A 15125-nucleotide genomic window follows, 5' to 3' on the forward strand; every position below is an offset into this window, starting at 1 on the left:
CCCCATGGCCACACCCACGCCCACCCAGCAACCGGGCAGAGAACAGGTTGCTAAAATATTTCTATCCCACCCCTGGTTCAATCTATTCACCAAAGCACCTGAGGGCAGAGCAAGAGGTAAGGAGTCGAAAGCTCATTAAAGAGAGATCTAGTGGTGGGTTACTACCGGTTAGCCCATTTGGGTGAACTGGTAGCAGCAGCAGCGGGAGGCTCTGTCCACCCACCTGCCCGGATGCTTCTGCGCATGCGCAGAAGTATCGCACGCAAGCGCAAGTGCCCACATGCATACGAGCGAACCGGTGGCAAACTAAATTGAAACCCACTACTGGAGAGACCCAACTTGGAACTAAGGAGAAACTTCCTGGCAGTGAGAACAATTAACCAATGGATCTATGGAGATTCTCAGTCATCCTGGTCATGGTTGTCCCAAATGTACTTTTTTCAAGAGACAACAGTAACCGGGCAGCCTCTTGAAAAAAAGCACCTTTGGGACAACCAATGGAACAGCTTGCCTCCTAGGCTTGTGAGTGCACCATCACTGGAAGTTTTCAAGAAATGATTTGACAACCATTTTTCTGGGTTGATATAAGGTCTCCTGCCACGAGCCGAGGGTTGGACTAGAACAGGGGTCTCCAACCTTGGTCCCTTTAAGATTTGTGGACTTCAACTCCCAGAGTTCCTCAGCCAGCTTTGCTGGCTGAGGGACTCTGGGAGTTGAAGTCCACAAGTCTTAAAGGGACCAAGGTTGGAGACCCCTGGACTAGAAGACCCCCAAGGTCCCTTCCAGCTCTATGATTCTATGAATACAATAGAGGTGTTGGGTTAATAAGTTAAAGGGACATCAACAGTGTGTCTTTCTCTACTCCAGAACACCTTGTACCATCCTGCTTGCAACACCTTAATTCCAACTTTCATTTTCCTGGCTTGAACTACCCTTCCATACAGGCCACCTTTGCCAAAGATCTGGCAAGGACTGCACAAAACACCGGTCAGGCATTATGTCTCCCCTAGAAATTCCCGGGGTTAACCAAGCTACAGTGGTCAGTGTTCAGTGGCCAAAGGAGATGTTGTGGTCCGCTAGCAGCCTGTGGAACTTGCAGCAGAGTTGGACAGTGAGGAGGCTAGGGAGAAACATGGGCCAGTCCTGCAGTCTGGGGAAGGCCCAGACGAGGGCTCTGTGTCGGAGGCACGGATGGGGCCAGGGCCATCTGGGAGTGATGCACGGACTCCAGAGCCTCCAGAGTCAGACAGCAGAGGCAGAGGAACAGGAGGAGTCTGTTCCTAGTGCACACATGCGCAGAGCTGCCAGAAGGCATGAACAATTAAAACAAAAGGGACAACTCAGGAGTAAGGCCTGGAGATGATTGGCCCCTTCCATAAGCTTAAAAGATGAGCAAAGGCATTTGGGCACTTTGCAGGAAAGCAACGTTGTTAATTCTGTTCCCAGTCGGCATCTCTGATTCTGGAATCCTTGTGGCTTTGCCAAGTAGGTCTTTGGCAGAGTGTCAAGGGAGATAAAAGTTGGTGATTATCCCAAAGGTCTTCTCCCAAAGGACTTTTTGCAACTAATTGGGACTCAGTAATTCACAGCTGTTGCAATAAAAGAGGTTTTTGGGACTGTGTGTTTTAATGACTCAGGAAGCCTACGTCGCAACAGGAGAAATGATGTCTCCACAGCATCCATTCCCCAAGCAAACAGTACCAACCGTGCAGATTATAACTTCTGAACATATGTGTCCCAAAGGTGCTTTTTCAAGAGGCAACTAAGTTTTCTGGTTTTTCTTTGAAGACGTTCCACTTCTCATTCGGGATGAGAAGCGAAATATCTTCAAAGAAAAACGAAAAAGTCCAGCTGCTTCTTGAAAAAGCACTTTTGGGACACCCATGACCTGGATGACTGAGACTCTCCATAGATATTCCGATCATATCAGTAACCTGAGAACCAGAGTCAACATTTGGTAAGAAGAAAAGGGGTCTTTTCCTTAAAGTAGCGTTTCTAAAACTTGGCAACTTTGAGATGAATGCTGGCTTGGGAATTCTGGGAGTTGAGATTCACACGTCTTGGTTGCCAAGATTGATAAACACCATCGGAAAGCACCAAATACGATTAAAAAATAAATTCAGCGTAACATTAAATCCTAATTGGAAACAATTCCTTGAGTATAATTGAACATAGTGGTTCTGTACTATAACCAAATTAGATTTTTCCACATCACGTCTATAACTCAACTTTCTGGAAAATTAAATTGCTAGTGTTGATTCATTTCATTATATTTTACAGGGTAAGTTAATAATTTATGCCGCGATAAGCAAGGTTTTTTATAGTTTAATGGGTTTTCTTTTTCTTCGAAGAAATAGGTTTATTATAATTGTATCCGTTATTGGAAAATAGTAATTTTTCTATTCTTACCCATGGTCCACTATTTGCATTCTACATTTTATTCATTTTATACATTTTTTGTTTATATTTTCTTTAAAGCCTTTCATTAAAAAGAACACTTAAAAAAATAAAAATCAAACAGAAAACTGCATTTCCTGATTGTATACAACTCTCAGAAAGGGGGATTACAGAATTTCATACTCATCTAGGATTGCAACCTCCCCCCCACCCAACATTTTTCCAGGATCTGAATCAGAATTCCCAGCACTTGCTCTAAATCAAACTTAGCAACTTTAAGATGTGTGGACTTCAACCAGGGGTGAAATGTAAAAATTGTTACTATCGGTTCTGTGGGCGTGGCTTGGGGGGGTAATGTGACTGGGTGGGCGTGGCCACTTTTTTTTTTTTACTTTAAAAGCATTTTTTCTACAGCCTCTTCGGACAAAGAGGTTGTAGAAAAAATGCTTTTAAAAGCCTTTGATGATCCCAGCTGAGCTGTACGATCATCAGAGGCCTTTTTTATTATTATTTTTAAAAACATTTTTTCGGCTGAAATGTTTTTAAAAGTAAAAAAAAACCTCTGATGATCGCGCGGCTCAGCTGGGCATGTGGGGGTTTTTTTTGCTACCGGTTCTCCGAACCACCTGCTGCCATCGCTACCGGATCAGACGATCCGGTCCGAACCAGGAGCATTTCAACCCTTAAGAATCCCCTAGCCAGTTCCGCTGGCTGGGGAATTCTGGAAGTTAACATCCACATACGTTGAAAAATTCTGATCTAAGTGATCAAGTTGTTCCCTTGGTTTCCATGGAACAGGGAGCAAGGAAAAAAGAAAACTAGAACAGGAAGGATCCAATTTCCTTTGGGTAATGATCATGTTGATGGTAGGATATCCAAGCACCCCCAGAGATGACCCGAAGAGCATATAAAAAGGTAAAGGTTCCCCTCAAACATATGTGCTAGTCATTCCCGACCCTAGGGGGCAGTGCTCATCTCCGTTTCAAAGCCGAAGAGCCAGCACTGTCCGAAGACGTCTCTGTGGTCATGTGACTGGCATGACTCAACGCCAAAGGTACACGGAACACTGTTACCTTCTCACCAAAGATGGTCCCTATTTTTCTACTTGCATTTTTTACGTGCTTTTGAACTGCTAGGTTGGCAGACGCTGGGACAAAGAACGGGAGCTCACCCTGTTAAGCGGCACTAGGGATTTGAACCGCTGAACTGCCGAACTTTCAAACAAGCTCAGCGTCTTAGTCCCCGAGCCACTGTTTTGAGTTGTCAAAACAATATTTCTCATTCCTAGATTATTTGAAGGAGAGCCGTATGACCAGCGGTGGGTTTCATATTTTGTTACCACCGGTTCGCCCCGCGCGCACACAGTCACTTCACACACACACGCCTTCCGCACATGTGCAAGGCCTCAAAAACATGCCTGAATAGGATGGCATAGATCTGGGACAGGTGGGTGGGCCCACCTGCGATTTCCACTACCGGTTCACCCAAACCGGTCCAAACCGGCTAAATACCACTTCTGGGTGTAACGACTTTGGAGTGGGCAGAGATATGTTCAAGTCCCATACAAAATGATTTTGGCCCAGTCACTTTCTCTCAGCCCAGCCTACCTTGCAAGATTGTCGCTACTGACTTATTTCAAGGAGCATCTTTACAGAAAGTTTGTGGGGCGTGTTTAATCCATTTTTAAGAAGAGAAAGTCTGAACTGCAGAATTGCAAAGAGTTACAAGTCCACTCCTTTTTCTGAGGCTAACAAGAGTGCATTATTTTAAGATGAAAGATTAGCCTTCCTTTGTAGGCCATCAATCTCTGTCTTAATGAGGAATCCCCATTTGCAAACCAAGCTTTGTGGGAACCAACAACTCTACACACTCAGAATTTTCATCAGAAAAGATTTTATTTTATTCAAAACGGGCAACTATGGCATCCGAGATGTACAATATATATACGGAGTGAGGTCATGGGATAGGTGATATTAAAAGGGAAGCAATGCAGTCAAAGATTTAGAAAACAGCCTTAGATCACCGTCCCCGAAAAATGAAAAGGAAGCCTAGATGTGCCTAAATTAGGGCGAAAAGGACACAGAATTACTTCTGGAAAATCTGGAAAACAGGAACTCTCCTTCCCTAAATTGATCACTGTCACCCTCATCCAGAACACATTTTTAAAAACCAGCTGCCACATCACTATTAGCGTTCCTATAAGCTTTCGCCTTTCACAAGCCCTACAATGACCTTGCTAGGAAGGTCAGTGTCGTATCCATTATACTAACCAAGGTATGGGACTCAAGCATGTTCAGACTCTCACTGCAGAAGTTGAGATCTGGAGCTCAGACTAAATCTATGCCAAGTTCCAGGCAGGGTAATTTCTTCTCAACAATGCCTGGCCTGTTTGCGACCCCAGTGTTGGAATCAGGCAACTATTGCTCAGCAGGGAAGACTGTAAGCAACAGTTCTGCAGAAGACTAAAGCAGAACGTACCATATTTTTCAGACTATAAGACGCACCAAGTTTTTGAAGAGGAAAACAAGAAAAAAAAATAGTTTTGGGCTTCCACGTGTCCGGTTTTTGCTCTCCCCAACCCCCAGGAGGACTCTGCAGGCCTCCCAAACCCCTTGCACGCACTGTTTCTGTGAAAAACGGGCCCGTTTCTGGCTTCCAAAAACCCCCATGCATCGCGTTTTTGCCCTCCCCAACCCCCAGGAGCACTCTACAGGCCTCCCAAACCCTCTGCAAGCCCCATTTTTGCAAAAAATGGACCTGTTTTTGGTGAAAATGGGACCCGTGGGGTGGGGTTTTGGGAGGCCAGAAATGGCTGTATTCAGTGTATAAGACACACCAACGTTTCCATTCTCTTTTAGGAGGGAAAAAGTGCGTCTTATACTCCAAAAAGTACGGTAGATATTTCCAGGGAGCAAAATTTCATTTCCAAAGGCGGGCTCTGGGCTCAAAGCACAGAGGGTTTACACACAAAAAAAAACCCCCAGAAACCAGCCATCTCTAACCTGGTTAGCTTCCAGATTATTGGACAACAGCTTTCATTTTTGAACCGGTCTCACTCACTTCAGATAATGGGAACTGCCTACCAACCCAACTGAAGGCCACCAAGTTAGGAAACTGACTGGACAGACAACAAAACATAGGAAGGAAAAATCAAAGACAGTTTTCTGGGACACCCCTTGTGGTCTCTGGAGAAGTTCAGTTCACTCTGCATTCTTGTACTTCGTGAACAAGTTGTATAAAACCCGCAAGGTAGACTTCAGATCCAGGTTGACAACATCTGAGGGAGAAACAAAAAGGAAAACATGTAGCTGTCAGGGTTTCAAGTAACACTCCCAGTGAAAGAAAACTCCGAAGCCTGAAGTTCCTCAAAGTTCCATTTTATTAGAGATGTCATATTGGCCCATCTGGGAAAACCCAAATCTGAAAGTTTCCAGGTTTTCCCCACCCAAAGGAAAGTTCAAGTCCTTCCCCAACACCCACATGGCCATCACATGGTCCAATCCAAACACTGTCCCAACTGGAGAGGCCTCCCAGTTCCAGCCCTCCAGATGCAGGGCAAGATGTCCTTGACTTTCTGAGAAAGGAATGTTATTATGACTATATACCACCCTGGCTCCTAGCCACATAAATGTGGCAGGCCTGAAGATCCAACGAAAAAGATGGCTTCCAGGCCTGACAGTTGCGGCTTTTCTTTACCAAAACATGATTTTAAATTGCAAGTGAAAAAGTCTTATCTTTAGTGCTAGTTTTGGTTTATATGTTTATGAATTAAAATTCCTGTTGGCATCAAGGTGAATTCAAGCTTGGTCTATCTCGAGATTCAAAGTTAATTTCAGTGATAGTTTCAAAATTATCCTAGGATTGGGGATATTTGTTAGGGGTAAAAATTATCTTTGGCATTAGAGTGAATTTAGGATTAGGGTTCTCTGGCAAGAAATAATCTAGGGGCAGCCTTAGAGTAAAATTTTTATCTTTAGTGCTAATCTAAGAATAATCTTAGGGATGCGGTGGCTTAGTGGGTAAGACACTGAGCTTGGCAGTTCAGTGGTTCGAATCCCTAGTGCCACGTAATGGGGTGAGCTCCTGTTACTCGTCCCAGCTTCTGCCAGCCTAGCAGTTTGAAAGCACGTAAAAAAATGCAAGTAGAAAAATAGGGACCACCTTTGGTGGGAAGGTAACAGCATTCCGTGCGGCTTTGGCGTTGAGTCATGCAAGCCACATGACCACGGAGACGTCTTCTGACAGCGCTGGCTGTTCAGCTTTGAAACGGAGATGAGCACCGCCCCCTAGAGTTGGGAACGACTAGCACGTATGTGCAAGTCTTTACCTTTAAGAATAATCTTGGGGTACAGATAGCCCTGAACATTTCAACGCTAAACATTCCTATTGGAATGAAGTACACTTTAAGGTTAAGCATAGGCAACCTTGATATTTTAGGGTTTTATTTAATAGCTTCATTTATGGTGAGGTTTTATGGTTAGTGATATCTGAGAACTGTCCTATAGCACATGTTTAGTTTAGTTTACATGGAATGCTTAGGATTTAAAATTCCTAGTGACATTAGGGCAGGCAGGATGAGTTTAATACTGCTCTCATTTGCAAGAAGCAATTGCTCATCGCCTCTGGCCAGAGATGGAGGGTCTTAAGTTTATTTTCTGAGAGCATCAGTTCCAGGTCTTCAGGCAGTACCTTCCGGTCGTGCTTTTGGTTTCTTGAGCCCCGCATCTTGCATCAGCTCAAAAGAAAAGGAGACATTGTGAACCTGAAGAAGAAATCAGACAACATAAAGGCGTGATTAGATTCTTGTTAACGGCTGCTAACCCCTTTTCTGAGTAGCCAATTTTATCAAAAGGCAACAGCTTTAATGAGTTAAATGCATCCAATGCAAGGAGAGGCTAAACCTTCTGTTCTTCATTTATGCTGGTGTTTTTCAACTGTTGGAATGTGAAGATGTGTGGACTTCAACTCCCAGAATTCTCTGGGCTGAGCAATTCTAGGAGTTCTAGGAGTTAAATGTTTTCTATCAGGGCAACCTGGTCTACAGGTTCAAGTCCCAGAAGTGTATGGCTAGCTGACGAGAACTAAATAGCTTGAAATAAATTAGTCTCCTTTTATTGCTTTGTTGGTAAATATAAATTTAACACAATTCTAGGAATTGAAGTTCACATATCTTAAAAGTTCCCAAGACTGAAAAACAGTTGACTCAGGCTCACCTAAATGCATTCCTCTTATGTATTGTCTGTTCGCAGGGTGTGGTCAAAAAAAGTCAAAACGGCAGTAGCAATGATGCAATTGAAGCTCTATCCGTTTAAAAGAAACTTGTTGTAACTAGACAGAGTCTCGGACGGGGCAGCTAACTGCCTTAATTATTTTTTCTGTCTACTTTTCTTCTGGGGCTCTTACATTCGAGGTTGCCTTCCCTTCGGGTAAATATGGATCACATTGAAAAGGCATTTTTTGCAGGTTAGTTACATCACTCTGGTGCACAATTTGGAGGGAACCCCTTTCTCAAACATAGTAAATAGCTGATCTTCAGGTTGACACTGGAGCTTCTGTCCCTTTCAAACTATTCTTCCAGGAACAAGGAGCTTTTAATGTGAGCAGGAGCATGGATCATGTTGACTACTTCCCCTTTATGACCCAAAGGCCTCCAGAAAAAAATAAAAATAAAATCAAGTTAAGAGTGAATAAAACAGCTGTCTTACAAAAGGAGTCAATATAATGAACCAACATTATTTATTTATTTATTTTATTTATTAAATTTTTATACCGCCCTTCTCCCGAAGGACTCAGCCAGCGATAAAACAAAATATATACAATTAAAACAGCATTTAAAACAAAGCAAATTATAAAGGCCAATAAATTAAAATTTAGATTTTAAAATTTTAAAATATTAGTAAACCCCAAATTTAAAATTCTACATTATTATGCCAGTCCCGCTTGAATAAATAGATGTGTTTTAAGCTCACGACGGAAGGTCCGAAGATCAGGCACTTGACGTAGGCCAGGGGGAAGTTCATTCCAGAGCGTCGCTGCCCCCACAGAGAAGGCCCTACTCCTGGGGGCCGCCAGCCGACACTGTTTGGCGGACGGCACCCTGAGAAGACCTTCTCTGTGAGAGCGTACGGGTCGGTGGGAGGCAAAGGACAGCAGGCGGTCCCGTAAGTACCCGGGTCCTAAGCCATGGAGCGCTTTAAAGGTGGTAACCAAAATCTTGAAACGCACCTGAAAAACCACAGGAAGCCAGTGCAGACTATGGAGTAGTGATGTCACGTGGGAGCCACGAGCGGCTCCCGTTACTACTTGCGCAGCCGCATTCTGGACTAACTGTAGCCTCCAGGTGCACCTCAAGGGCAGCCCCATGTAGAGAGCGTTGCAGTAATCCAACCTAGATGTAACCAGAGCGTGAGTGACCGTGCATAAGGCATCCCGGTCAAGGAAGGGACGCAACTGGCGGACCAAGCGAACTTGGTAAAAGGCCCTCCTGGAGACGGCCGCCAGATGTTCATCAAAGGACAGCCGTCCATCCAGGAGGACGCCCAAGTTGCGAACCACCTCCTTTGGGGCCACTAATTATAACATTATAACATGTAACAGTACATGTGCCACCCACCCACCCACCCCTGTTCAACTCTACTTCCTTCCTACTTTGACTTACAACCACTTGCTTAGCAACTGGCGTTGAAAAGAGTGACTTAGAACTGATCCTCACACAGGTATGACCACTGGAGCGTATTCAATATTCAATATTCATGCAGTTCTAGTCTCCCTGCTCAAGCAGGAGACTCTATACCAACCTTTTTGCCATTACATGCCACGAACGGGGCTGTGGGAGAAAGTTTGTGTGCACGTGCCCACACCCATAATTCTATTGCCCCACCCTGCGCATCCGTGCGCAACCCCCCTCCCCCTGCTCCTGGCACATGATGGCCTGGTAGGCCCGTTTTTCTTTCTCACCTGGCTCCAGATCCTCTCTATGCATTTGGGGAGGGTGAAAACAGCCTTCCTCACCCCCTTGGAGGCCCTCTGGAGGCCCAAAGCGGTCCATTTCCCAACTTCCGTTTGGACAGGAAGTGACATTTTTTTGCTGTTTCCAGCCTCCAGAGCCTCTCTAGGAGTCTCTGGAGGCTGGGGACAGCAAAAAGTCACTTCCTGTCCAACCGGAAGTTGGGAAACGGGCCATTTTGGGCCTCCAGAGGGCCTGGGGAAGGCTGTTTTCGCCCTCCTTAGATGCATAGAGAGGATCTGGAGCCAGGTGAGAAAGAAAAATGGGCCTTCCCCACCCACCACAGGCCCTCTGGAGGCAGGAAACAGCCTGTTTCCCTACTTCTGGTGGGCCCAGAAGGCCCAAGTATCAGCTGGGTGGCGAGTGCATGCGCACCAAAGCTGAACTGGCGTGCCCACTGATATGGCTACGCGTGCCACCTGTGGCACGTGTGCCATAGTTTTGCCATCATGGCTCTATACAATTTGAGACAAGTGGCCATCCAGTTCTTCTTAAAAACCTCCAGTGATGAAGCACCTACACCTTCTGAAGTCAAGCTGTTCCACTGGGTTAATTATTCTCACTATGAGGAAGTTTCTTCTTAGTTCTAGGTTGCTTCTCACCTTGATTAGTTTCCATCATTTCCAACTCTAGAACTAAGAAGAAACTTCCTCATAGTGAGAATAATTAATTTTCTCTAGACTGACCATACCCAATTCCTGCAACCATTCTTCATGTGTTTTAGTCTCCAGGCCTTTAATCATCTTAGTTGCTCTTCTTTGCACTTTTTCCAAAGTCTCAACATCTTTTTGTAATGAAACTGGATGCAGTATTCCAGATGTGGTCTTACTAAGGCTTTATAAGGCGAAACTTTATGATGTGATTTTGATTCTATGCCTCTGTTTATACAACCAAGGATTGTATTTGACTTTCACAAGGCCCTGAATACCTGGTTTTGCCAACAGGTCTGGGAATCCCCGAAGGGTGTGTGAACCCATCAAATGGCTTAACTGACTGTTGTCATCAGGGGGATGGGGGATTATTGCTTTTATAAATAATGGGTTATAAGCTGCCTGAAGTCACTAAGAGTTGAGCTGGGCAGTCATATAAATTTTCATAAATTAAAAAAAAATGTCCAATGATTACTGCTGACCTTCTGATCCAAACTTTCAGGTGTTAAGAAGAAGTGATGGAGAGGAACAAAATAATCTTCAAGGAGACCCATCAGTAGCACCAAGTAGACGCCATCTGCAAACTGAGAAGAAGGGCCAGATATGAAGATGAGGATCAAGCAGCAGCAGAACCTCACTGGGCTGAAGATCTTCCAGCCAACATGGCCACCACCTCTATCGGGGACATTTTGGGAAGGCTGAGTCGGAGCAGAATATTCAACAGTTTTGGTTATTAATTTTCAGCTAAGGAGGGAAATCTTAGAGAATGTCTAGAAGAATTCTCAACGTGTTGCCAGGTGACCTAGGAATCGATCAATTCCCATCCAGGTTACAAGCTACCCAACCTTGCCTTTGAGCTGACAGATGCTGAGGAGTGCAATGGTACTTGCTTAGAACACAGAGTAATAGGTTAGAAAGGACCTTAGAGGTCTTCTAGTCCAACCCCTTGCTTAAGCAGGAGACCCTCTACCAAATAGCTGTTCAAGTTTTTCTTGAAAACTTCCAGTGATGGACCAACAACAACTGGAGGCAAGCCATTCCACGGATGGATTATTCTCGTTAACAGGAAATTTCCCCTTAGTTCTAAGTTGAGTTTTTCCTTAATGATCTTCCATCCGTGACTTCTTATCCTGCCCTCAGGTGCTTTGGATCAGGAGTCCTCAACCCCTCAGCAAAGCTGGCTGGGGAATTCTGGGAGTTGAAGTCCACCAGGCTTAAAGTTGCCAAGGTTGAGGACCCCTGCTATAATCTGTTCAATAGTCTCTTTACCTTTCCATTATTATTATTATTATTGCAGAAAGACCAAAAGCAAAAAAAATGTTTAATGGTAAATGGTAAAATCCCTCCTGAAAATCTCCCATCAGCATTTGGGGACATAAGTAACAAAATAAGCTAGTTACTAAAATGGTTTCAAATGGGCCATCGGTAGCTTTTTTTAAAATTACTGGTCCAAACAGGTGGAGTATAAATATCCAATGTTGTTCCTAGATGTCTTACCTGGCTTTCTAATTCCGACACCTCCAAATTCAGCTTGTTTAAGTGTTTGTTTACAAAAGTGATCAAGGACTGAAAAGCAGGAGAGAATACAGTGTTTAGAGAAATAAATATCCAACCAATATTCAGTTAAAAAAACAATGGAATCTTAACTATTTACCGTGTTTACCTGAAAATAATACCCAACTGGAAAATAAGCCCTAGCATGGTTTTTTTTCCAGGATGCTTGTAATATAAGCCTTTCCCTAAAAATAAGCCCCATTTAAGATCGTCAGCCAGACGGACCCACATTTTTAGTAACGTATTGTATTTCCCCCAAAATAAGACCTAACCAGAAACTAAGCCCCAAGGCATCTTTTGGAGCAAAAATTAATATAAGACCCGGTCTTATTTTGGGGAAAACATGGGTAGAATTCAAGGTAACATTCAAGCCTTCCATTCATTTGATGAGACTTGCACAGCAGTTCAGTTTTATTAAAAGGAACAGAGATTTACCTGCAACAGAGGATTGTGTTACATTTATAATATTTGGAATTTGGGGGAACAGGTTGCACACAACTGCCCAAGAAATCTAATAATATCCCACATGCTTATTCCCATGAACAGATACAACGCTGAGCACAAGGTTACCCTAAAGCTGAGCTCAACCCTGGATAATGTTATTGTATTTAAAATAGCAACCTAAAAGGACCAGATTCTGAGTTCTTGGCAGTCATCCACAGGTAGTCCTCAAATTACAACCGCAATTGAGCCCAAAATTTCTGTTGTTAAAGTGAGGCATTTGTTGAGAGAGCTTTGCTTCATGTTATGGCCTTTCTTGCCAGAGTCGCTAAATGACTCACCGCAGTTGATAAGTTAGCAACCCGGTTGTTAAGTGAATCGGGTTTCCCCATTGACTTTGCTTGTCAGAAGGTCACAAAAGGTGATCAACATGATATTTTGGGACAAAGCAACGGTCATAAATATGAACCAGTTGCCAAGCATCTGAATTTTGATCACATGATCATGGGGATGCGTCAAAGGTCGTAACTGTGAAAAACAGTCATAAGTCACATTTGTCAGTGCTGCTGTAACTTTAAACAGTCACTAAACAAACTGTGGTAAGTCAAGGACTACATGTACTGCATCCCAGGAGTCTAGCTATCCTGCTCTTCATTCAGTTGCATAAATTGGCCCCCGATGATGGTTTTTCGGTGGACCAAGGGAACCAAGCATCCCACAGTAAACAAAGTAATGAAGAGGCTCATTAAACACAACTTTTACCTTTTTTACCACACTTAATTTATCTGGGGCATGGTCAAAGAGTGTATCAAAGGCATCTCGCTCTGGTTTAAAAGAGAAAAAGAGAGGTTTGTTTAAATAATGAGAATTCAATGGAAAGAACTATACATAGTGATTTTTATACAAAGCACAACATCAAATGAAAACATGACTAGACATAGTACAGTGTTTGCCTGAAAATAAGACCCTGACTTATATTTTTTTGAACCCAGAAATACGTGCATGGCCTTGTTTTTGAGGAGGTCTTATTATTTTGGGGCGCGTGAAGCAAGATGGGGCTCCTCTTGCCGTCTTACCTGATTTCCAGCTCTGCATTTAAATATTTTCAGGGAGGGCTTATTTTAGCACATGCGCTCAAAAGCCCAATTGGGCTTATTATCAAGGGATGTCTTATTTCTGAGGAAACAGGGTATATTTATCTAAAAGGAAGAGGGTTTTAAATTTAAGATGATATTGTTTTCTAAAAGAATACATAAACATAAACACAAGACAAAAAGCTTATATGCTACCTCGCTTCCCAACTAAATCCCGTGGATTTTTCCTCCTTATAAACATTACATCTATCTGTATTAAGAGTATACTTCTATATGTGTACAATGTGTACAGAGATATGTGCACATAGATATGTGTCAGAAGCCACAGGTCCACAAAACAGCAGACTCCGGGCAAATACTCATCTACTTGAATTAACAACTACTGGTTAAATTTAATTGTCTGTAAAATGTAACATCCTATTTATCAAATCAATTCATTCTACAACTGCAAATAGCAGTTGTTCTCTTGCATACACAAACCATTCTCACACATAAAGCACAAAACTAGATAGATAGATAGATAGATAGATAGATAGATAGATAGATAGATAGATAGAGATATATACACACAGATGCAGCAGAACAAGGTTTTAAATTCAGTGTTTCTCAACCTTGACAACTTTAAGATATGTGGACTTTAGCTCATAGAATTCCCCAGCCAGCATGCTGATTAAGAAGCCCAGAAATTAGAGAAAATGGAAGGATGCAACACAGAAGACATTGTCCTCAGCTTGAAAACCGGACTGGACTGAGCAAAACTACAGCCAACTTGGTTTTAACACTTTATAATGATAAATATCTCATATCATGAATCATAAGGTAGGTAAAATGAGGACCCAGATTGTTGGGGGCAATAAGTTGACTTTGTATATAAATATACAAATAGAATGAAGACTATTGCTAACATAGTGTAAGCCGCCCTGCGTCTTCGGAGAAGGGCGGGATATAAATGCAAATAAATAATAATAATCATAATAAACCTGAAGAGTTTAAGCCACAATTTAAGCCACAACTTCAGTTCTTTCGCATCTTCCTCTCAAGATACTTTTATTTTCCAAGTTAAAATCTTTTACTTACCAAATCTTCCCATCATCATTCTGGAAACAAAAAGTTTTTAAAAAATAATTAATGGCTTCCTAAATGTTCATAGTTCTTAAGGAATCGTGCAAAGAGGCTATTTTTCAACACCTGATGTTTCTGGCCTCAGAGTTTTTCAAAGCCAGACAGAATTGCTATCCACAGTACCCAGGGCATGTTTCTCTTGATTTGTTCCAGAAAATTCTAGAACAAATTTTAGAATCCCTCCCCCCTCTCCACAGCTCTTTCTGGCACTTTTACAAATAGTTCCTCAAACTCTCTTCAATTTGAAAGCAGCAGGTGAGGGCGATCGGAGAAAAATCACTGCTCAAAAAATATCAGAATATCGAATACCACGAAAGTAAAATCTCCTAGCACATCAATGGAATGATAGTATGAATTTCCAAGGTCTTTCTGCTTCCATTTGCACTACTCCGGTGACCCTGAGGACACAGATAAACCTCCAAGGGCTTCAATGACCCTCTAAAAGGATGCAAATGACCAGCTGTCTGCAAGGAATATAAAACCTTCCATTCCCCACTATCCCCTCAGAGCTGAAGAAGTTTCTTGGATGAGAACGTCCTCAAAGAAAAAACAAGAAAGTCCAGTTGCCTCCTGAAAAAAGCACCTTTGAGACTTTCTGATCTGATTCCAGAGAACAATTCTACGTGCCAATCAAAATGAAGTAACATGGAGAGCTCAACTTTGTACACACATTAGTAAAAACACAGAGCTTACTCAGTTGTAGTAGTGATCTCCTCGGTCACATGGGCCGTCTGGAGTAACCCTTCTCGCTTCTGGAAGAAAATCAAAGTCAGGACTAGTGAAATGCTGAAAAAAGTAACTGAAGAAGTGCATAGGAATGACACCTTAGAAGAAAGTGATTGGGTTATTTTTGCTAACTAG

At 42.9% G+C, this 15125-nt stretch overlaps 1 protein-coding gene across 3 annotated transcripts in view; it reads right to left on the bottom strand.

Moving 5' to 3' along the window:
• Positions 1-4279: 4279 nt before the first annotated feature.
• The window catches only part of PARVB (parvin beta), a 57029-nt gene continuing 46183 nt past the window's right edge, over positions 4280-15125 (bottom strand). For all 3 annotated transcript variants that reach the window (XM_058191114.1, XM_058191116.1, XM_058191115.1), the window contains exons 7-13: positions 14958-15016; positions 14220-14239; positions 12811-12872; positions 11551-11619; positions 10536-10637; positions 7087-7159; positions 4280-5674 (exon numbers count right to left, since the gene is read on the bottom strand). In XM_058191114.1, the coding sequence (XP_058047097.1) occupies positions 5598-5674; positions 7087-7159; positions 10536-10637; positions 11551-11619; positions 12811-12872; positions 14220-14239; positions 14958-15016 (462 nt within the window). In that variant the 3' untranslated portion in view covers positions 4280-5597. The remainder of the gene's footprint in view (positions 5675-7086; positions 7160-10535; positions 10638-11550; positions 11620-12810; positions 12873-14219; positions 14240-14957; positions 15017-15125) is intronic.

The sequence above is a fragment of the Ahaetulla prasina genome, chromosome 7 (genome assembly GCF_028640845.1).
Source record: "Ahaetulla prasina isolate Xishuangbanna chromosome 7, ASM2864084v1, whole genome shotgun sequence".
Lineage (NCBI taxonomy): Eukaryota > Metazoa > Chordata > Lepidosauria > Squamata > Colubridae > Ahaetulla > Ahaetulla prasina.